The sequence below is a fragment of the Salvelinus fontinalis genome, chromosome 34, assembly GCF_029448725.1.
Source record: "Salvelinus fontinalis isolate EN_2023a chromosome 34, ASM2944872v1, whole genome shotgun sequence".
Lineage (NCBI taxonomy): Eukaryota > Metazoa > Chordata > Actinopteri > Salmoniformes > Salmonidae > Salvelinus > Salvelinus fontinalis.
Genome location: NC_074698.1, coordinates 13,132,254 through 13,155,402, shown reverse-complemented (window position 1 = coordinate 13,155,402; position 23,149 = coordinate 13,132,254). Strand labels below are relative to the sequence as shown.

The 23,149-nt window shown below is 42.1% G+C and overlaps 1 protein-coding gene across 1 annotated transcript in view; it reads left to right on the top strand.

Annotated features, from left to right (window-relative positions):
* Window positions 1–23,149, top strand: part of LOC129833143 (serine/threonine-protein kinase WNK4-like) — a 73,648-nt gene that overhangs the window by 5,363 nt on the left and 45,136 nt on the right. Inside the window, exon 2 of the mRNA XM_055897471.1 lies at window positions 22,463–22,635. Within this exon, the coding sequence (XP_055753446.1) occupies window positions 22,463–22,635 (173 nt within the window). The remainder of the gene's footprint in view (window positions 1–22,462; window positions 22,636–23,149) is intronic.

Below are 23,149 nucleotides of genomic sequence, written 5' to 3'. Positions count from 1 at the left end.
CCATGGTGACGGTGGTCCGCTCTGACATCCCATGACAATCCCACACCCCATCCCTAAACGTGTGTAAGCGAGACAAACACTACTGTACTCATGGGCCTTCAGCGCAGCTAATGAGACTGCCCAAGGCTACCGGTAGTGATGCCACCGTGGCTGACTACGTGGCTCTGATCAAGGATAACACCGACTGGCTGGCTGACTGACTCAGCCTCTCAGCAGGCTTGCCCCCACACCCCCTGTCCATTCATTACCATGCAGTTTAGGGCTCATAATGTTTCATTGCCTTCACTGAGTGTGAAGGAAAACGGAGGGGAGCACTGCACACACTCAAGCAGCACTACATCCGTTTGGCTCTGGTTCATAAGCCGTGCTAACTGTGAAAAAAAGCAAACACCATTTAATTAAAACTAGCTATATTTAGGGGTCAACTGGTTTAGTGGGAGTGCTGGCCAACATGTCCAGATGACTTGGATGGAGCCTGCTAGCAGGAAAGCCAATCATCTCTCCTTCACCTGGGGCAGATTCAGTTTGCACAATGTCACATAACACTGCAGCCATGGAGGTAGAAATTGATTATAAATGCGGATTACTTCTATGATATCTATCATGCAGTGCTCTTAGTACTGAATATAGTCCTCATTCATCTCAGACTGCTTGATTGGTCGTGGCTGGGTAAGGGTTGGGAGGTGGGGCAATTTTGGTGGGACAAAGTAGGTGGGAAGTAGCTTTATCTTTATGTCTGTATTTTATGTATGTGTTGATGACAGTACCCCCTTACACAAGTCATTCTCTGTTACGTTTTGGGAAATGGGGCTTGGACGCCAGTTCTCATGAGGAACGAAAATGGACACTGACCCTGTCCGATCCAACACATCTCATAAATACAGTGCCTTCGGAAAGTATTCAGACCCCATGACTTTTTCCACATTTTATTTTGTTACAGCCATATTCTAAAATGGATTAAATAAAAATATAAACCTCAGCAATCTATACACAATACCCCATAATGATAACGTAAAAACAGGTTTTTAGCAAATGTATTCAATATAAAAACCAGAAATACATTATTTACATAAGTATTCAGAGACTTTGCTATGAGACTCAAAATTGAGCTCAAGTGCATCCTGTTTCCGTTGATCATCCTTGATGTTTCTAAACTTGATTGGAGTCCACCTGTGGTAAATTCAATTGATTAGACATGATTTGGAAAGGCACACACCTGTCTATATAAGGTCCCACAGTTGACAGTGCATGTCACAGCAAAAACCAAGCCATGAGGTCCAAGGAATTGTCCGTAGAGCTCAGAGACAGGATTGTATCTAGGCACAGATCTGGGGAAGGGTACCAAAACATTTCTGCAGCGTTGAAGGTCCCCAAGAACACAGTGTCCTCCATCATTCTTAAATTGAAGAAGTTTGGAACCACCAAGACTCTTCCTAGAGCTGGCCGCCCAGCCAAACTGGACCTCAGACTGGGGCGAAGGTTCACCTTCCAACAGGACAACAACCCTAAGCACACAGCCAAGACAACGCAGGAGTGGCTTTGGGACAAGTCTCTGAATGTCCTTGAGTGGCCCACCCAGAGCCCGGACTTGAACCCGATCGAACATCTCTGGAGAGACCTGAAAATAGCTGTACAGCAACGCTCCCCATCCAACCCGACAGAGATTGAGAGGATCTGCAGCGAAGAATGGGAGAAACTCCCCAAATACAGGTGTGCCAAGCTTGTAGCGTCATACTCAAGAAGACTCGAGGCTGTAATCACTGCCAAATCTGCTTTAACAAAGTACTGAATCAAGGGTCTGAATACTTACATTTTTAAAATAAATTTGCAAAAATGTATAAACCTGTTTTTGATTTGTCAGTATGGGTTATTATGTGTAGATTGATGAGGGGAAAAAATCAATTTAGTCAATTTTATAATAAGGCTGTAACGTAACAAAAGGCATTGTACATGGGTTTTTTTGTGACAAAGGAATTGTTGACTATAGATAAAATGCAGTAGTTGGTGGACAAAAAGTTGCCTTAAAGGGACCTTGTCACATCTCTCTTGTGTATTTCATACTCAGCATTGCACCACTCCTGTCCCTCCCATGCCTCGGGTTGCTCTCTCTCTCTCAGGATCCCTGGATTGGCCCTTGAGGAGGGGCAGATGAAACCGTTACTACCTCCAGAGTAACTAACCCTAAACCTGATTGAACCATAATAACGATGTGCAAAGGCCATGTATAGTTACTCTGTGTATGTGTGTGGTGTCCTTCTTTATCTGTCCTATGTTTGTTGTGCTTTTCTGTTCTCTTTTGTTTGCTGTACATTTCACACACTGGGAGTTTCAATGAGAAGCCCTGCATGGTGGAATATCACCACAAGATTGATTGTAGCAGCACCTGGGTTAGGGTTGTGTTGTTGTTTTTTGGGGGAGGTGAGGGGGTAAAGCACACGAGGCCTGCCATGAATATGTTCTATGTTGTTGTGATGCATTTGATTTGTCATAGCAGTTGTATATGATTCCCATTGACATCTGTTATGTAAGTATTAAGACAGCGCTGGCCTTCTGACCTAGGCTTCAGGTCAAGTGTTGACATAATGTCCCCTTATGAGGTATGATTACATCAAAAATAGACCAATGCTTATTTAGGCAACACTACCTTTGAGGTGCTTGTTTCTGTAATCATTGTTGATTATACAGTGCCTTGCAAAAGGATTCATACCCCTTGGATTTCTTCACGTTTTATTGTGTTACAAAGTGGGAATGAAATGGATTTAATTGTAACTTTTTGTCAACAACCTACACAATACTTGAATGTCAAAATGAATAGAAATATAGTTGTTGCATAAGTGTTCAGTCAATACATGTTAGAAACCCCTTTGACAGTGATTTACAGCTGTGAGTCTTCTTGGGTAAGTCTCTAAGAGCTTTTCACACCAGGATTGTGCAATATTAACCCATTATTCTTTACATAATTCTTCAAGCTCTGTCAAGATGTTGGTAATCATGGCTAGACAGCAAATTTCAAGTCTTGCCATAGATTTTCAAGTAGATTTAAGTCTAATCTGTAACTTGGTCTTGTGTTGTAGGTTATTGATCTGCTGAAAGGGGAATTGGTCTCCCTCTGTCTGATGTAAAGCAGACTGAAGTAGATTTTCCTCTAGGATTTTGGCTGTACTTAACTTCATCCTGTTTCTTTTTATCCTGAAAAACTCCCCAGTATTTGCGGATGTCAAGCATAGCAATAACATGATGCAGCCATCACCATGCTTGAAAATAAGGAGGCAGTTACTCAGTGATGTGTTTTATTGGATTTGCCCCAAACATAAATCTTTGAATTTAGGCCAAAAAGCATATTAATTTGCTTTGTTTTTTGCAGTATTAGTTTAGTTTTGTTGCATGTTTTAGAATATTTGTGTTCTGTTTATTTTCTGTTATTATTGTTGAGTAATTTATTTTTTATTTATCCCTTATTTTACCAGGTAAGTTGACTGAGAACACATTCTCATTTGCAGCAATGACCTGGGGAATAGTTACAGGGGAGAGGGATGAATGAGCCAATTGCAATTGCAAACTGGGGATGATTAGGTGACTGTGTTGGTATGAGGGCCAGAATTGGAATTTAGCCAGGACACCAGGGTTAACACCCCTACTCTTACAATAAGTGCCATGGGATCTTCAGTGACCACAGAGAGTCAGGACACCCATTTAACATCCCATCTGAAAGACAGCACCCTACACAAGGCAATATCCCCAATCACTGCCCTGGGGCATTGGGATATTTTTTTAGACCAGAGGAAAGGGTGCCTCTTACTGGCCCTTCCAACACCACTTCCACCAGTATCTGGTCTCCCATCCAGGACCAACCCTGCTTAGCTTCAGAAGCAAGCCAGCAGTGGGATGCAGGGTGGTATGCTGCAACGTTGATTCATCTTCAGTTTTCTTCTATCACAGCCATTGAACTCTGAACTCTGTAACTGTTTTAAAATCACCAATGGCCTCATGGTAACATCCCTGAGCAGTTTAATTCCTTTCCTGCAAAAAAATAAAATAAAATAAATTTGAATCCCACTTTGTAACAAAATACAAGGGGTATGAATACTTTTGTAAGGCACAGTAGAGGCATGAATGGGTTTTTGTAGTATTTCTTTATAAACTCGTGCAGAAAACATCGACCCCCTTAGGGTACCCCCCATTGTGGTCTCTTAAACCGTGAACCAGGTGTCCCGTCAACACGTATCCATTATGTAGAAGAAGAGCAACAGTGCCTCAGCTCTGCACTTTTCCTTTTGTTGTCTGACTGAAACCTGCTAAACATACCGGCTAAAACCACGAGTAGTTCTGTTCCTCAACCAACCAATATAACCCATTGCATGTGTAAAACTAGCCTAAATATATGCTGTGATCAGTCTTGTTTTTACTTGTAGTTCCTAATTGACTATAAGACGAATTTGAAACATGTTCTGATTCTGTTTTCATGTCAAAATCAGTGCCCCTGAACCTCATTGTCTATGAAGTTACAAAGAGAATTTGCATTGGTACAGACCAAGGCACACAGCTTTCGTAACTGATTTCATGCTGCTTTGTGCTGATAAACTATTATTTTAAAGCCTCAAAGTGGACAGGGATAATTGACAAATTAACTTGGCGGATGTAGGCTTCTATGATTGTGCTTGGGATAATGGGTGAGATTCTGTTTAATATGCTTTGCTTATCCCCCACTGGCACCTTTGCCAATTGAATAACATCATATTCCCTTAGCATTTTTTAAATTCACAAACATCACTTTGGTACTCGGTGTGTGTGTGGTGTGTTTTTTTCCCCTCCTTTCATATTCTTACAGAGCAGCATGGATCAGAGGAATGTTTTTCAGAGCTTAGTTTCCACTGCCTGAAAAAAATAAGCGCTTGCTGAAACGTTTTAAACGTGAAACGTGAAATTTGCAACTCAGCGTTGTATGTGCTGTGGATTGCACCCTTCAACATGGCTCCCCTTTTTCTCAGGACTTTGTCTTCGTATCTATCAAACTACCAGTAGAGAGAGAGATAGAGACTGAGAAGTAGCCAATAAGATAAACGTGAGGTGGGGAGGTGGGGAGGTGGGTTGGAGAGAGAGAGCAGAGTTTAATCATTTTAACTGACCTTAGAAGGCCCTGTGTATGTCACGACTTCTGCCGAAGTCGATGCCTCTCCTTGTTCGGGCGGTGTTCGGCGGTCGACGGTCTTCTAGCCATCGCCGATCCATTTTTAATTTTCCATTTGTTTTGTCTAGTTTTCCCACACACCTGGTTCTCATTTATTTCCCTCATGTGTTATGTATTTAACCCTCTGTTTCCCCGATGTCTTTGTGTGGTGTTGTTTATCTGTTTGCATGTATGCGCACGTTAGGCTGGGAGCGCTGGGTTATGTTAAACCCATATTTGTATTTTCGTGTTCGTTTGTGCCGTGTGCTTTTGGTTCGCTTTTGGTTCGCCAAATAAAAGGCTCCATTTTGCCACCAAGGGCTGACTTCCTACAGCCCTTCACGCATACCTTGACAGTGTATGTCTTTTTTAATCACCTTAGTTTTGCTATGAATGAGGATTGGGTTCTGAAAGCCTCCATTCCCATAGCTGCCAGAGTCTCAGAATTGAACGCTACAGTATTAGTACTACGAAGGTAGAGCTGAAAAGTGTCAATCTAGTCTCTGAGTTGAAGGCTATTAGCAGTACAAAATGTTAATAGAAGTCAAGTTATGATTTCCATGGTTACCTTAAGATATTTCACCTGTTCCTTAAACAAACAATGAACAACTGCCATGATTCAAGAGCTGCGTTAGCAGACTGCAGTGGCACAGCAACAGCTGCCAGAGAGAGAGAGAGAGTGAGAGAGAGAGCATAAAACACATTGTGAAACACTGTCATAACATGTTCCTTGTCCTGCTGGTTCCCCAGCTACCCTGTCTAATTATCAGTTAGACAGCAGGTAAATGACAGACCATACATGAAAGTTACAATCAGACAGATGTGCAACTAAAGGCTCACATTTGTTCTCTGTATGTCTTTGAGCTAATTTTCTGCTGTTCTCTGTATGTCTCTGAGCTAATTTTCTGCCGGTCGGATGACAAAAATATTTAGCTTATTGGGAAAAAAACTACAGCAATTCCCCAAGATAAAGTGTACTCTACTCTGTCTCTCTCTCACAATATAGGCCATTGGGAAACCCACACAAAAAAAAATGACGGAGAATATGATGAACTGGCATTACGTCAAATCAAATTCATATTTTAGTTTATAATGGACTGTATTGTGTTCTTTGCACCCTGCCATCCGGAGTTTGTTTGATTCTCTCACAAGGAGATACCACTAACTCTGTCATTACCGACCATATCATGTTCAATGAGACCAGTCCAGTTTTTACAAGTTCTCTACTGGCATTTGGAACTTCTGAAACTTTATCAATTCATAGTACATCTTTTTTGGATTATATTGTGCTCCAGATGGACAAAGGTTACTGGCTTCAAAGAACAAGAGCCACAGAGGTTTGACAGCTCATTTTGAATCGGCCTGTTTTAACACCTCGGAGGATGCCTTGTCCGTCGGTTGTAAATGTTTTTCATATTTCTCTATCATCACATTTTTTTGCTTGACATTAATTACCTTTGCCTTCAGAAATATATAATTTATGTTTCTCTGATCTGCTGTCTTTAGAGTATTTTACCTCCTTCAGTCTCTTCTCAATTAGGGCTCCTAAATTCACTATAACTTAATATGGATGATAAAAGCTATTTGTGTTAGCCATAGACCCTTTTGACATCTCATCCTAAAAACAATGACTGGACGTAGACCAGTTATTTTCCAACCCACCATCCATCTTTCTTGTACTCTGTCCTCCCCTCTCCTCCTCTCTTATGGTCTTTGTCGCTGTCTCTTTTCCCTCTCCTCCCATGGTATCTATCTCTTTACTGCGTTTATTGCCTATACTGTTATTACCTCCCAAATCATATAGTGCAAGGGGAACAATCTTGTACAATATATTCATCTTCACATATGAGCCTGGCTATATAGCTGTATGGTGTGTGGATAGCAACAGTTCCAACGGTACTGTCATCATCCTTACATGTCCCTGACCTTAACACCCTATTGGTTTAACAATCACGCCCTGGTCTGTTTCACCTGTCCTTGTGATTGTCTCCACCCTCTCCAGGTGTCGCTTATTTTTCCCAGTGTATTTATTTCCTGTCTCTCTGTGCCAGTTCGTCTTGTATGTTCCAAGTCAACCAGCGTTTTCCCCGTTCTCCTGCTTTTTGCATTCTCCTTTTTCTAGTCCTCCCGGTTTTGACCCTTGCCTGTTTCTGGACTTTGTACCCACCTGCCTGACCATTTTGCCTGCCTTGACCACGAGCCTGCCTGCCACTCTGTACCTCCTGGACTCTGGTCTGGTTTTGACCTTTTTGCCTGTCCACGGCCATTCTCTTGCCTACCCCTTTGGATTAATAAACATTGTAAGACTCCAACCATCTGTCTCCTGTGTCTGCATCTGGGTCTCACCTTGTGCCTTGATATTAACAGGCTCAGGGGTCCTTATACACTTACAGTTGAATGCTTACATGTGTACATGTATGTATCATGTGCTGTCTAGACATTGACATAGTCAGAAGGGGGTTGTAACAGACCATTCCATCTAGATGATCCTGGCAGTCGACACTCAGATTTAGCAAGAGCGACGCATATCGGAAATATCACGTGTCAGTACAGTAATGGGCTACATACATATGAGGGAGATATTCAGGTATAATAAATATGTGACAAAATATATTGCAGTTTAATCATTTTATGACCTCACTAAACTCAAAGAAATGGGTCACTTTACTTCGTATCATTCTGAGCTCCTCTAGGTTATCTGTGAATGACCCGGGGTCATAGTTCCACAACTCATACCATTAATTTTAACTGCTGAGTATTTTCTTCTATAGTTCTACCCTTTTACTTTCCTAGTGAACTGCATGAAAGGTGTCTCCACGTGTCACAAAAGGTGTAATGAAATAATCATTTAATTGTCATTGAGCTTTGTTTTGTGCTATTATAAGAGTGGGCATGGTTTGGCAGTGCTTATAGCATGTAGTGTTCTTTACTTGTGTAACGGCGGTCCTCCTCCTCTTCAACCGAAAAGGAGGAGTAGTGAGGGAACCAAAATGCAGCGGAGTTTGAAGACATGATTTATTAAACAATACGGAAAAAACACGAACTTGACTAATAAACTAACAAAACAACAAACGGTGTAGACAGACCTGGACGACGACGGACTCACATAACACGAATAACGCACGAACAGGGAAAATAGCCTACACATAAAATGACGATGAACAAACAAACCGAAACAGTCCCGTATGGTGCGACAAACACTGACACAGGAGACAACCACCCACAACGAACACTGAGACAACCTACCTAAATATGACTCTTAATTAGAGGAACGCCAAACACCTGCCTCTAATTAAGAGCCATACCAGGCAACCCATAAACCAACATAGAAACAGAAAACATAGAATGCCCACCCAAACTCACATCCTGACCAACTAACACATACAACAAACTAACAGAAATAGGTCAGGAACGTGACAACTTGAGTGGCAGACTTGGTTCTTGCCAGTTGCCATCACCTGTATATGTAATGACTCATTAAACCTCCCAGTTTCACATTCAACACACCTGGACATTTTATCACAAACACCTATGAGCTGTCATGACGTTTACAATGATGTTTACAAACAACAGAATATCTCAAACGTCATTCATATTCATGATTCACTCCAATTACAGGCCTGAAAGTCCCTTTGTTTTTAGCATGGAAGCACGCCTGAAATATGCCCATTGTTTACCTTAGCGTAATGAAAAGAAACAGCTGTTTGTGAGATTGGGATCTGATCCACTATTAACATAGTGGATCATTATTAACCTATTAAACCATGTGACTGGCCTGGAGTCTTATTTTCTGCACCCTCAGGCTGGTTCCATACACACACACCCACGAAAAAGCTTGAAAGCAGAGACACAGAGACACAGAGACACAGAGACACAGAGACACAGAGACACAGAGACACAGAGACACAGAGACACAGAGACACAGAGATGCAGAGACTGACACACAGGGCCGGCTCTAGCCTTTTGGGGGCCCTAAGCGAGATTTGGTCCCCGCCTTTTTTTAAAGTGAATTTTCTGCAATTCTACACATTTTGCCATCGTACAGAGAGAAATAAATGTCAGTTTTACAGCTAATTTACCGCTATTCTACACATTTTGCCATGGGGTGGAGATACATTTTTTCACTTTAAAGCTAATTCCCTGCAGTTCTACACATTTTGCCATGACTTATGCTATGTTAATAATATCTGAGGGAAAATTACTAACAAAATCAATGGGGGCCTCTGGGCACATGCCCTGCGTGCCTCATGCCCTGCCTGCCTGTTCGTTATTTGGCCATGATTAATACAATTTTAGATGGCTGGCTATAATTTACCAATCAAGGAATTGTTAGCTGACATGGCTAATTGATTGACTGTCAGTGACTGACATAACAAGAGAACAATTGCTGATCCACAACCAAATTTCAAACTTGTGCCTTGTGTATTCTGCTATTCTAACTCTCAATGTTAAGTTGAGATCCCAACTGAGGTCCTAAGAAATGTTTTATGATGAGTGTGTGGGTTGGGGGCCCCCTAGCGGCTTGGAGCCCTAAGTGACCGCTTATGTTGCTTATGCTTGGAGCCGGCCCTGCTGACACATCATATCACATCACATTTGTTTCAGATCATCATGCTCCATTACTCATTGACATGGACAGGACGGATAGACTGCACCGTTACCACTGTAGGTATTGCACTTGTGGATCTGTTTGGATGCAAATATCCATCTGATGGTATTTCTGTTTGATTTATGGTAGCGGAAGGAAATCCAAGTCTTATGCGACAGCGGATATCTAATTCTCAGTTGCCAAGAAATAAATCCTAATGAATTCAAATCCTAAGAGCTAAGGGCTTTCTTATATTAGCTGTGAGTGTTATCAGCTTAGCCAAGCTGCGTTATCAAGCCAAGGCTCTTATTTTGAGGGTCTGCAGTGCATATACAAACAGCCCAGGATTGAGAGTGTTATTGTATGGTGGAGTGTAACTTGACTATGAGTGTATCTCTTTCAGCCTGAATTAGGATACTAGGTGATAAATGTATTTTCCCAAGTTTCCAACGTAGGTGCACAGGTCGAGGGAAAAATTTGAGTAATCAAGGTGACAGACAGTGACACGTTCAATACCGCCTTGCACACACTTGTCTGCATCTAGCTGATCTAGGGTGTAATCATTAGTCCAACAGTTGCAGACGAGAGTTTCTTTTGGACGAATTCAAGTATGTTTATCCCCGTTTCATTCTAGTTGCTTACGTTTTCAAGAAACGTTTTTCGACAGAATCGGTGGAATGAATACACCCGTGATCACATGCAAACACAGTTCACTTTCATAGCAGCCACATACAAACAGCATGATCATTTTGCTCGTTGTAAAATTCCTTCTCGCATTCTCCTCCTCTCACCTTTTCCGTTTGCTTGTGGACTTCAGTGCACAACTCATCAGTTGTCTGTGACCAGGCGAAAAAACCTTTCCAAGCCAAACCTTCATATCATAACTATTAACCGCTACACACAGCCTACATCGTTGTCACCATATTAGCTAATGTCATAGCTAGTCAACATAGCTACTAAAACTAACGTGTTAGTAAACCCGCTACAATCATGCAGTACAGTGTACAGTCAGCAAGCAGTTAAGCAGTTACACCGGCGGGCCCGGTGGCAATAAATTAATAAAATCAAAAGCTTACCTTGACTTGGAATAGTTCCAGTGTTGGATAGCCATAGCCAGCTAGCTAACATAGCATCCCTCTCTGTTTGAGCCGGGTGTTTGAGTTGGCTAAACTAGCTAGCTGCATTCACTAGCAAAGTGAAAGTGGAAGAAAAAAATACAACAAAATATAGCTATCTCTCTCTCTTGCTTCTCCTTCATTTTTAAATAAATACATTTGTTCAAAAATGTGTTCAACTACTCACCACATGTAATGCACTGCAGTGCTAGCTAGCTGTAGCTTATGCTTTCAGTACTAGATTCATTCTCTGATCCTTTATTGGGTGGACAACATGTCAGTTCATGCTGCAATAGCTTACATAGGTTGGAGGGCATCCTCTGGAAGTTGTCATAATTAGTGTGTAAGTCTATGGAAGGGGGTGAGAACCATGAGCCTCCTAGGTTTTGTATTGAAGTCAATGTACCCAGAAGAGGACGGAAACTAGCTGACCTCCGGCTACACCATGGTGCTACCATACAGAGTGCTGTTGAGGCTACTGCAGACCTTCTTTGCAAAACAGTGTTTTAATCAATTATTTGGTGACGTGAATATATTTAGTATAGTTTTATCTAAAAATGCTAACTTTTTAAATGTTTCACTTAATGTTTCACTAAATTCACTGAGGAGGATGGTCCTGAGCGTCCACTGTCCCCTATGTCTTTTGTGTTTCTCAGTGTAGCTTCACTCCTGTTACCAGAGGTTGACTTAACATTCAGCACAAATTGATCTCCTTTAAAAAATATAAAGAAATATGCCGATGAGGAATCTGGTCGTTTTTTGATTTATTTTTGTGACTTGATTTTCAGCATCCTTCATGCAGTGACAGTGTTATGTTTGATGGGGCATAATCGTAATTGGAGCTGGCCTCTGGCACCATCCATTTGGGATTACCTGAGGTCAGAGTGAAACCAAACCAGTAAACAAGGAGGAGGATAATTGTAATGGGATTTAACTAGCAGAGCTCCTGGTAAGACGCTTCAGGAGGGTGGTCACGTGTGCTAGCAAGGCAGAGGTCCTGGGTTTGAGCCTCGGTGTGAGCCGAACAGGAGGAAGTGGACCTCGCTAAGCAAGCAACGTGACGTCCTTTACACCAGCATGACCCCATTCATACCATACACCCTTTAGTTCTGACGCTAAATGGCTTATCTAGGATCAAACTCTGCGATCAATAGTTCTTAACCTCAGACTTATTATTACACATTTACTATTAGTTGCTAGTTGTTAACCTATTTCTAGGTTAGTTCAACTTTGATTCAAAGTGGCAGGCGTGAAATGATCTGAAAACTCAATCTGCTACAAACTACCTATCAAAGTAAAGCCCTACAATATCTACAGAATCAGTGTTCAATAACTCCTGGATCTGGTAGTTCAAAGCGAATCTTGTCACCCTGTGTTTTAGTGTTTAACAGACACATTCTTGTTTCTCTGCTCTTCCTTTGTTCTCCTGGTGGACATGGCAATCCTATAGCCCTGACAGGCTCTGCTTCTGTACCTCCAAAGGCACTAGTTAAAGCCCTTGACGGGGAACATCTGTGGGGTAAGATTGCACCAGGCTTTTCCAGAGAACCCGGAGTCTTTACGAGACAGAGGCCGGTTTAATGAGACATTCTCAACTGCTCTGGCCAGGGCTTTGGAGTTGCCCGTCCCTGACACACCCTCACATGGCTTGATTTTCTATGGAGAAACTTTGGGGGGGCTTCAGGCCTTCACCTTTTACAGACCCGCTTTATTGTCATTTACTGTTTACTTCTTCCTTGGATACAGTTCAGTCTTTGTCTCTATATTGATTTGTACAAAGAATGGTCTGGTGTGACAGTATACGGAAAGTGTTGTTGAATCAACTTAATGGTGGTATTTATTGATGAAGACACAGGTGCACTGGTCTATGCCTGGTATAATTTGTGTCAAGTTGATAAGAGAACAGTGATGTATATATTTTTCTTTCAATATGTCACTCATTCTTATCATTTTCGTACATAGTCATTCCGAAACATTTTATTCGTCAACCTGTTTGGTTTGTGTCTGGTTCTAAGCAAATACATAACCTTGTTGGTCAGGGTTAAAACAGAAGATCCTACACCTCCTCCGCTCCCTCCACCCTGCAGATCTTTTCTGTGCTCAGAGACAAGGAGCGAGCCAAGGAGCAAGCAAGGCATGTTGTGAGTTGGCCCCAGCCCCCAAGGTCGATGAGGGAGATATAATGTCAGTTTCCTTATCAAATCAGCTGTGACTCGCTTTCTCTCATTGTTTGTTTTTTCTACTGATGTTTTCCAACGGTCGAAACATGCAACGTCAGTGCTTCTTTGGAGCATGAGCTGAGGCCTTAGCAGTGTTATTTGAGTCAGTTAGACCCTATGACATCAGTTTCACGTGTCTTAGTCAGTGATATCCTCTTCACTACGTCTTAGCTACCCCCCAATCAGGAACCTGAATGGCTTTAACAGGGGTTCAAGTTTTCAGTCTGGCAGATATCTCTCTCTCCTCCCTTGGATATTTATACCCCAGTGTGTGTCCCTCCAGCTGTTATTTACATGAACAAACACCACAGCCACAGGGCCTACTCAGTTACCCCTAAATGGTTTGTGTAGGTCATCAGAGCCACAGAGAAGCACCAGTATACCTTGTCTCTGGTTGGCTCTTGAGATTCAGGAAGGAGAAAAGTGGCTGTAGGTTAAAGAAGTACCCTGAAGCATTCCGCACAAATACAAAAGGACCCAAACAATTGGCATGATAATAATCTTATGTCTGTTTCATGGCCTTTCACGGTCAATAGCTAATGTCTGTCAGTTTGAACTGCAATCACGTGCAAATCAATACAGTAGTGCAGCAGGTTTCTCAGCAAATCTCTGCAGGTGGGTTTGACTGGTTTATTTTCATGGGAATTAAGATTTGTAATTTACCAGTAGTTAAATAGTTTAATAGTATTAGCTCACAAGTCTCTAATCTCTACCAGCCCCTAACCTCTAGTTAGTAGACTATGTATGATGAATTGCCTAATAACCTGCTAACACATTCATTTCCATGATGGCTTCATAGCTAATTAGCTGCTAATAGGCTACATACAATGTGCCTTATTCTAAAGTGTTACTTATCAGGATCTTTGACACTCACCCTTCCCACTCCCACCACACTCTCTCCCCTCCCAGCTGGTTGTGGGTTGCCAGGCCCTGCAAACCACCAAACAGTGCTTATGTAAGGGTGAGATGGCGTTCACCGGCCAAATACCTCCTGGCTTTGCGGCGCATGCCGAGGTCCTCTGGGACTAATAATACCCCCCCTTCAGCGTCCCAGAAAGGGGGGCTAGGTCCCTCCCCTCTCTGGGTTAGTTTTTGGAGGCTGACACCTCATGTGATTTGAGGACACTCGACCCAGAGGCTAATTTTGACCACCCTAGAATGGAGTGTGTGGGGAGTGTATATGCAGTTCAGACAGCAAGCATAGTGACCCTGTGTTTCCTTGGGATTACATAGTGGCAACTAACTGTCCAGAACTGTCTGGATTTCTGGGATAGATCCAGGCTAAATCACATCCGGGCGCGATTGGGAGTCCCATAGGGCGGCGCACAATTGGCCCAGCGTCGTCCAGGTTTGGCCGGGGAAGAATTTGAATTTGTTGAATTTGAATAAGAATTTGTTCTTAACTGACTTGCCTAGTTAAATAAAGGTTAAATAAATAACATCTGATTGTCTGTAAATATAAGTTAGTACATAAATGTTATGATATTAGTTAGATTAAAGAAGATATGCAAACATGTTTTTGGACAATTAGTTGTTTTTAGCTGCTTTGAGTTGTAGTTCCTTGTGCTCCTCCCTGAAGCTATGGGGGTCTTATACAGATTCTTACAGTAACTGACTGCACTACTGTTCAATCAGTAATCCTGCCTAGAAAATAGCTAAATGTTCTCCTGCCTCAGAGGCAAACCTAAAGCACAGTCATCTGAAGTAAATAGATTTTTCCTAATTGTAACATAATCTACAATGAAGCATTGTTTCTCTACTAATTTCAAAAAGACTGCAGTGTTTAACTAGAAATGTTTCACGGAGTCTCATCTGTATTTGCTGGAGTTCTTAAAATAACCTTAAGGGTCCGACTGGACTCGCTGAACAGATGTTTGGTATTTTAGATAAATCTTTGTACCTCCAATTATGATATGTTATATTTGGTATGGTTACCGAAGACAGAAGGTTAATTAAGACATTAACGATAGGAGGGAGGTTGGTTGGGGAGGATGGGTGGAAGTATCTAGCAATTCAAAGGTTGCGTGTCCGACTCGTGTTGGGGATAACTGTAGCATTTTAGCTAACTCTTCCCCTAACCTTTATTCTAACCTTAACCCAATAAACTTTTTCCGTAAATTCTCCTAACCTTTGTCTTTTGTTCTCCAAACCACCAACGTAAATTCTCCCTGTAATTCTCCTTTGTTGTTCCCATGCAACATGCAACCTGGTCTCAGAGAAATATGTATAATACAAGATCATCCGAGATGTATAATTCGTTACATCATCCAATTTGTATGCTATTGTACAACCGGGAATGACGTATGATATTACACGTCCTCTAAATCGTATGATATTGTACAACCGCTATTCCATTCATAATGTAACCTAACCTAACATAAAGTATCATACTAAATGGGACGACAGATTTACATACCAAATCTTACGAATTGGCCTGAGATCAGGTTGCATGGTTGGAGAAAAGGGGCATTGATGTCACCCTGGCACGGTGTCAACTCACTCAGGTTAAAATCAGCGTGTCCTCAAGAAAAAACAGGCTGTTCTTGATTAAGATTCAAACTTCCACTCCTTCTAGACTACCATATGTACACAAACACATTATGGAATAGCCTACGCACTGTTTTATATAATACTTACAGACTTATTACAATGCACAACATAAGTTACATTTCACACATTTTCACCTCCCTTTCTCTCTTTCACTCTCTCTCATACATTACACACAAACATGCACAGGCTCCATGGTGCTGCAATTGTGTTTCTGGTATTACTTTTCTGCTGCAGTCTACCTCAGGAAAGAAGGCATTAACAGTTAAAGGGCTGTTTTTTTCTGCTGCCTTGCCAGGGTTTTTTCTAGATCAAACTGGGGCTTAGGTGGTGGTGGGTGTGGCGAGGGTGTGGCAATGGTCGTGGCCAATGGTGCGGTCATCGACCAAACATTTTCGAGGTACTCCTGTTGGCCATAGTGACACATTTTTCCATGTGGCGGAAATAAAATGTTGCCGTTTTAAAGCTAATTTCCTGCAGTTCTACACATTTTGCCATGGCTTATGCTATCTGAGTGACTGAAATATTATAACAAAATCAATGGGGGTCCCATGTCATGACAAAAATACTCCTGAATCCATAATTTGGGGAATTTTTTATTCTCATTGATTGTCTAGCTTTTATTTTGGTGATTGTAAGTTCTCAAAGATGATCTTATTAAAACATGTAAAGGTCCATTATATTTTCTACATAGTTTTTATCTGGTTTTAGTCATTTATGTTAAAACTAAAAAACGTTTTCCATACCGAAAATTACTGTTTGGACATAGGCGGCACGCCAATACTTTTCTATGCAGAAAAAACCCTGTGTGCTCTTGCCGTCTTTCTGCCGGAATGTGTTCAACAGCACGGTCATCCAAGGAAAAACTACTGAGAATTCTCCTAAACCACAGCCACTTGGACTGATCTCCTGCTAATGATTCAGACATAGACCCTATACCCACTCTGTATGCATTGACAAAAAATATTCCCCAAAGCTACTGTTAATCCAGCAAGCATTCTCCTTAGTATTGGTTCCTTTGGTGGAGATGGACACTAGCCAGGGCACAGAGGCACATTCTCATAGTGCTATTACCTCTTTTGGGCTGAATTCTGACGTTCTCTCATAGCTCCTGGGCAGTGTTCTCGTTCTTAAAGATCTTTCCCTACTAAAAGCTTGACTTTGTCCTGGTCAAGTTTGGCACAGCAGGACTTGGGTATATTAAACCACAGCTTTGAAAGGCCAATTCAAATGTGAGCAGTATTTTATTTGAGTTATGGAGCCAGTGAGCTCCCCCTGCTCCCATTCACTTTCAACAGAAAATAAATCTCAGTTTCCTGTTAGATAAGTCATACTCAAACTAGCAGGTCCAGGAACAGGCACGGAGTGCACCTCTTTCTATAGGCAGATAAGACCCAATGTTGTTTGGCCTGTCTGTGGTCAGATCGTCATAGCAGCCCACAAGCTACAGTACACTCTACATATCTCTATTTGGAGCCAGAACAGTGATTTGACACTATTACAGAAATATTATTTTCTTAGACAGCGACCCAACATTTTTACATTACAGTGTTGACAGCCAACTCCATGGAAAACAACTGACAAAAGAGGATCTGTCAACTTCTCCTAAGAAGTGAGCCATCCTGTCTGTATATACAGTTGAAGTCGGGAGATTACATACACCTTAGCCAAATAGATTTAAACTCAGTTTTTCACAATTCCTGACATTTAATCCTCGTAAAAATTCCCAGTCTTAGGTCAGTTAGGATCACCACTTTATTTTAAGAATATGAAATGTCAGAATAATAGTAGAGAGAATTATTTATTTAAGCTTTTATTTCTTTCATCACATTCCCAGTGGGTCAGAAGTTTACATACACTCAATTAGTATTTGGAAGCATTGCCTTTAAATTGTTTAACTTGGGTCAAACGTTTTGTTCCACAAGCTTCCCACAATAAGTTGGGTGAATTTTGGCCCATTTCTCCTGACAGAGCTGGTGTAACTGAGTCAGGTTTGTAGGCCTCCTTGCTCGCACACGCTTTTTCAGTTCTGCCCACAAATGTTCTATAGGATTGAGGTCAGGGCTTTGTGATGGCCACTCCAATACCTTGACTTTGTTGTCCTTAAGCCATTTTGCCACAACTTTGGAAGTATGCTTGGGGGTCATTGTCCATTTAGAAGACCCATTTGTGACCAAGCTTTAACTTCCTAACTGATGTCTTGTGATGTTGCTTCAATATATCCCTCTACTTTTCCTTCCTCATGATGCCATCTATTTTGTGAAGTGCAGCAAAGCACCCCCACAACATGATGCTGCCACACCCGTACTTCACGGTTGGGATGGTGTTCTTTGCTTGCAAGCATCCTACTTTTTCCTCCAAACATAACGATGGTCATTATGGCCAAACAGTTCTATTTTTGTTTCATCAGACCAGAGGACATTTCTCCAAAAAGTACGATCTTTGTCCCCATGTGCAGTTTCAAACCGTATTCTGGCTTTTTTATGGCGGTGTTTTCTTCCTTGCTGAGCGGCCTTTCAGGCTATGTCGCTATAGGACTCGTTTTACTGTGGATATAGATACTTTTGTACCTGTTTCCTCCAGCATCTTCACAAGGTCCTTTGCTGTTGTTCTGGGATTGATTTGCACTTTTCGCACCAAAGTACGTTCATCCCTAGGAGACAGAACGCGTCTCCTTCCTGAGCGGTATGATGGCTGCGTGGTCCCATGGTGTTTATAATTGCGTACTATTGTTTATACAGATGATCGTGGTACCTTCAGGCGTTTGGAAATTGCTCCCAAGGATGAACCAGACTTGTGGAGGTCTACAATTCTTTTTCTGAGGTCTTGGCTGATTTCTTTTGATTTTCCCATGATGTCAAGCAAAGAGGCACTGAGTTTGAAGGTATGCCTTGAAATACATCCACAGGTACACCTCCAATTGACTCAAATGATGTCAATTAGCCTATCAGAAGCTTCTAAAGCCATGACGTAATTTTCTGGAATTTTCCAAACTTTTTAAAGGCACAGTCAACTTTGTGTATGTAAACTTCTGACCCACTGGAATTGTGATACAGTGAATTATAAGTGAAATAATCTGTCTGTCAACAATTGTGTGCATGACATCTACTGTCATGCACACAGTAGATGTCCTAACCGACTTGCCAAAACTATAGCTTGTTAACAAGAAATTTGTGGAGTGGTTGAAAAACGAGTTTTAATGACTCCAACCTAAGTGTATGTAAACTTCCGACTTCAACTGTATAGTGGGGTCCGAAATTATTGACACCCTTGATAAAGATGAGCAATAATTGTATTATATTATTTTATACTAATACAGTTACTCAGATAAATACATTATGTTCAACAAGTAATTGTATATTTTCTCAAAAAGGTAGGGGTCAAAATTATTGACACCTCTAAAGATTTTTATAAATTAAGTAGTCAAAAAATTTGGTCCCATATTCCTAACAAACAATGAATACATCAAACTTGTGACTCTACAAACTTGGATGCATTTGCAGTTAGCTTTGGCTCTGTTTTACATTATTTTGTGCCCAATAGAAATGAATGGTAAATAATGTATTGTGTCATATCGAAGTCACTTTTATTTTAAATTAGAATATGTTTCTAACACATCTACATTAATGTGGATCCTACCATGATTACGGATAATCCTGAATGAATCGTGACTAATGATGAGTGAGAAAGTTACCGAGTGTTAAATATCATACCTCCAAGACACACACATACACACTCTTACACATCATCTTCATGAACTTTTCCGATGGAGCCAGATCAAAGTTGCAGCAAATCAAAGTACCCGTCTTTTCCTCGAATTGGTGGCAGAGAGCTAGAGGTGGTAAGTTCACTGCTTCTGACGGCTCCCAACTAAATCATTTCACTGGCTGGTGTTTGATCACCAAATCCGTTCCTGGTGGGTTGAAAGAGATCTAGAGAGATGGGTAGAGTGAGATGAAGTGATTGAGTGAGGAGCCTCACACAGCTGTTTTTCTTTATGTGGGGTTCATTCCTGGAGGCGGCAAACCCAAAAATAGGTTGTCCAGTGAAGGAAGAAATCAACCCCCTGCTCTCTACCCCCATCACCCCTCCATCCCCCCACCAGCCAGTCATGACCTGCTCCCACTGCCACTCTTACATAAGCTAGGTGGCATCGTTGGACATCCCGCATCATCTTGACTCTCTGTGAACTTAGTAAAATGGAGTTAGTGTGTGCTGTAAACAGGACAACCCTCATTCAGGTTGACTTTGACACCCACTTTGCACTGTCACTGTGCATTAGTGTCACGATGCCCGGGTGCCAAATTCTACCAATAGTGCTCCTTATTGTTGTGAGCTTGGCTCCTGGATCAGGACACTTGACAGAAAATGACAGCTTGGTGTTTGTGGACAGAGCAGGCATGCAGTAGGACAGCTTGTGTTCTGAGAGGGACAGTAGAGGGCAGTGAGAACTACTGGCCTGATATCCCCGCCTTATTGTTGCGTAATCTTTAGAGTGAGTGTGGACAGTTGGTCTCCTACAGCACTTGTCTCCTGGGAGAGAGAGTGAGAGAGAGGCGTCTGTTGCTTTGTACTGAAAACCACCGGCTGGGCTGTTGTCGTGTGTAAAAACCCCATCAAGCATTTTGGAAACACAAACAAACACATGCTGCTAAACCTGTCTGAAACAATCACTTTTGTTTTCTCTATAATTGATGCATTGATTTCTGGGAATTCTGCTCTAACCCCCTCCAACGACATTGAAGCTAGAGAACACTTGGTGCCATTAGAGAACTGTTACGCGTCAGTGTTTCCAAGCCCTGGGTAGAGTAATGTGTGCCTTATGAGAGGGCTGGGGATGGCAGGTTTCTGGCTTGGCACAACTCTTCCTCTTTGGTCTCTGGCACTGGTCTTTTACGTCTCCTCCCACCACAGGCTGATAGTTAGAGTACTGGCTACTGTATCAATACCGTCATCTATTCACATCTAGATTTTTGTATATATATTTAAAGCTATGTCTGTTAATCTGCAAATATTATGCAGTGAACTCACACAATTGTGTAACCTTATGCAATGAAACCCAGCCACCTATAATTACATTGAGGGGCCTAGATACATTTGCAGGTTGCGTAATAGATGACTTAGCATTGGCCTGTACATTGTGTATTATATACTGTATGTTTGTGTCTCGTCCATTTCACCTCTAATCTCAATACTTCTGTATATAGCAATGTATTCTCCCTTTCCCTCTCGTAATGCTAAACTCAGCAAAAAAAGAAACGTCCTCTCACTATCAACTACGTTTATTTTCAGCAAACTTAACATCTGTAAATATTTGTATGAACGTAACAAGATTCAACAGCTGAGACATAAACTGAAGAAGTTCCACAGACATGTGACTAACAGAAATTGAATAATGTGTCCCTAAACAAAGGGGCGGTCAAAAACACAAAGTAACAGTCAGTATCTGGTGTGGCCACCAGCTGCATTAAGAACTGCAGTGCATCTCCTCCTCATGGACTGCTCAGATTTGCCAGTTCTTGCTATGAGATGTTACCCCACTCTTCCACTAAGGCACCTGCTAGTTCCTGGACATTTCTGGGGGGAAGGGCCCTAGTCCTCTCCCTCCGATCCAACAGGTCCCAGACGTGCTCAATGGGATTGAGATCCGGGCTCTTGACTGACCATGGCAGAACACTGACATTCCTGTCTTGCAGGAAATCACTCACAGAACGAGCAGTATGGCTGGTGGCATTGTCATGCTGGAGGGTCACGTCAGGATGAGCGTGCAGGAAGGGTACCACATGAGGGAGGAGGGTGTCTTCCCTGTAACGCACAGCGTTGAGATTGCCTGCAATGACAACAAGCTTAGTCCGAAGATGCTGTGACACACCTCACCAGACTATGACGGACCCTCCACCTCCAAATCGATCCCGCTCCAGAGTACAGGCCTCGGTGTAACGCTCATTCCTTCAACGATAAACATGAATCCGACCATCACCCTTGGTGAGACAAAACCGTGACTCGTCAGTGTAGAGCACTTTTTGCCAGTCCTGTCTGGTCCAGCGACGGTGGGTTTGTTCCCATAGGGGACGTTCTTGCCGGTGATGTCTGGTGAGGACCTACATTACAACAGGCCTACAAGCCCTCAATCCAGCCTCTCTCAGCCTATTGTGGACAGTCTGAGCACTGATGGAGGGATTGTGCGTTCCTGGTGTAACTCGGGCAGTTGTTGTTGCCATCCTGTACCTGTCCCGCAGGTGTAATGTTCAGATGTACCGATCCTGTGCAGGTGTTGTTACATGTGGTCTGCCACTGCGAGGACAATCAGCTGTTCGTCCTGTCTCCCTGTAGTGTTGTCTTAGGCGTCTCACAGTACGGACATTTCAATTTATTGCCCTGGCCACATCTGCAGCCCTCATGCCTCCTTGCAGCATGCCTAAGGCACGTTCACGCAGATGAGCAGGGACCCTGGGAATATTTCTTTTTATGTTTTTCAGAGTTAGTAGAAAGGCCTCTTTAGTGTCCTAAGTTTTCATAACTGTGACCTTAATTCACTACCGTTTGTAAGCTGTTAGTGTCTTAACAACCGTTCCACAGGTGTATGTTCATTCATTGTTTATGGTTCATTGGACAAGCATGGGAATCAGTGTTTAAACCCTTTACAATGAAGATCTGTTTAGTTATTTGGATTTTTACGAATTATCTCTGAAAGACAGGGTCCTGAAAAAGGGACATTTATTTTTTTTGCTGAGTTTATATTTGTGTCTACTCGATTGTACATCTATAACCTACTATGTGTATAGTCTCACCACTATAATAATGTATTCTCCTCTTCCTTCTCCAGACGCGGAGGCTGACGAAGGTGGAGCGTCAGCGTTTCAGTGAGGAGGTGGAGATGCTGAAGGGGCTGCAGCACCCCAATATCGTCCGCTTCTACGACTCCTGGAAGGACAACTGCAAGGGCCACAAGTGCATCCTTCTGGTCACCGAGCTCATGACATCAGGCACCCTCAAGACGTGAGTTAAAGGGATACAATTTGTATGTATCTGCATCCAGTATGAAGGAAGTTAGAGTTGGTTCACAAGCCAATGCTAACTAGCTTAGCACAAAGACAGAAAGTATGCTAGCTGTACCCGAAGACTTACAGTCTTGGTGTTATACTAGTTAACATTGGCTCAAGAAACTAGCTTTCACTTTCTTCATACTGGACTCAGATACATAAAAATACTTTCCATTAGTTCATCTGCCTCTCGGAAAATAGATAAAGGTCTTCATTGTCAAAATCCTAAACTATCCCTTTAAGTCCATCCACTGCCTGAGTAAATAGCAGATGGGGAAAAGTATGTGCCATTTTCCTACGTCATCTCCTTGTAAAAGGGTGTGCAAAAGACTTCAAGCAGATATGCTTTCCATCCGTGTTTTTCTGTTCATGTTAGTGAATCTACTGAATTGGTGTGTTAGCCATGTGGCTAACATGTGTCGAAATGGAGTGTCACTCTCAATTTGACCATGACAGGAGAAAATTGGTTC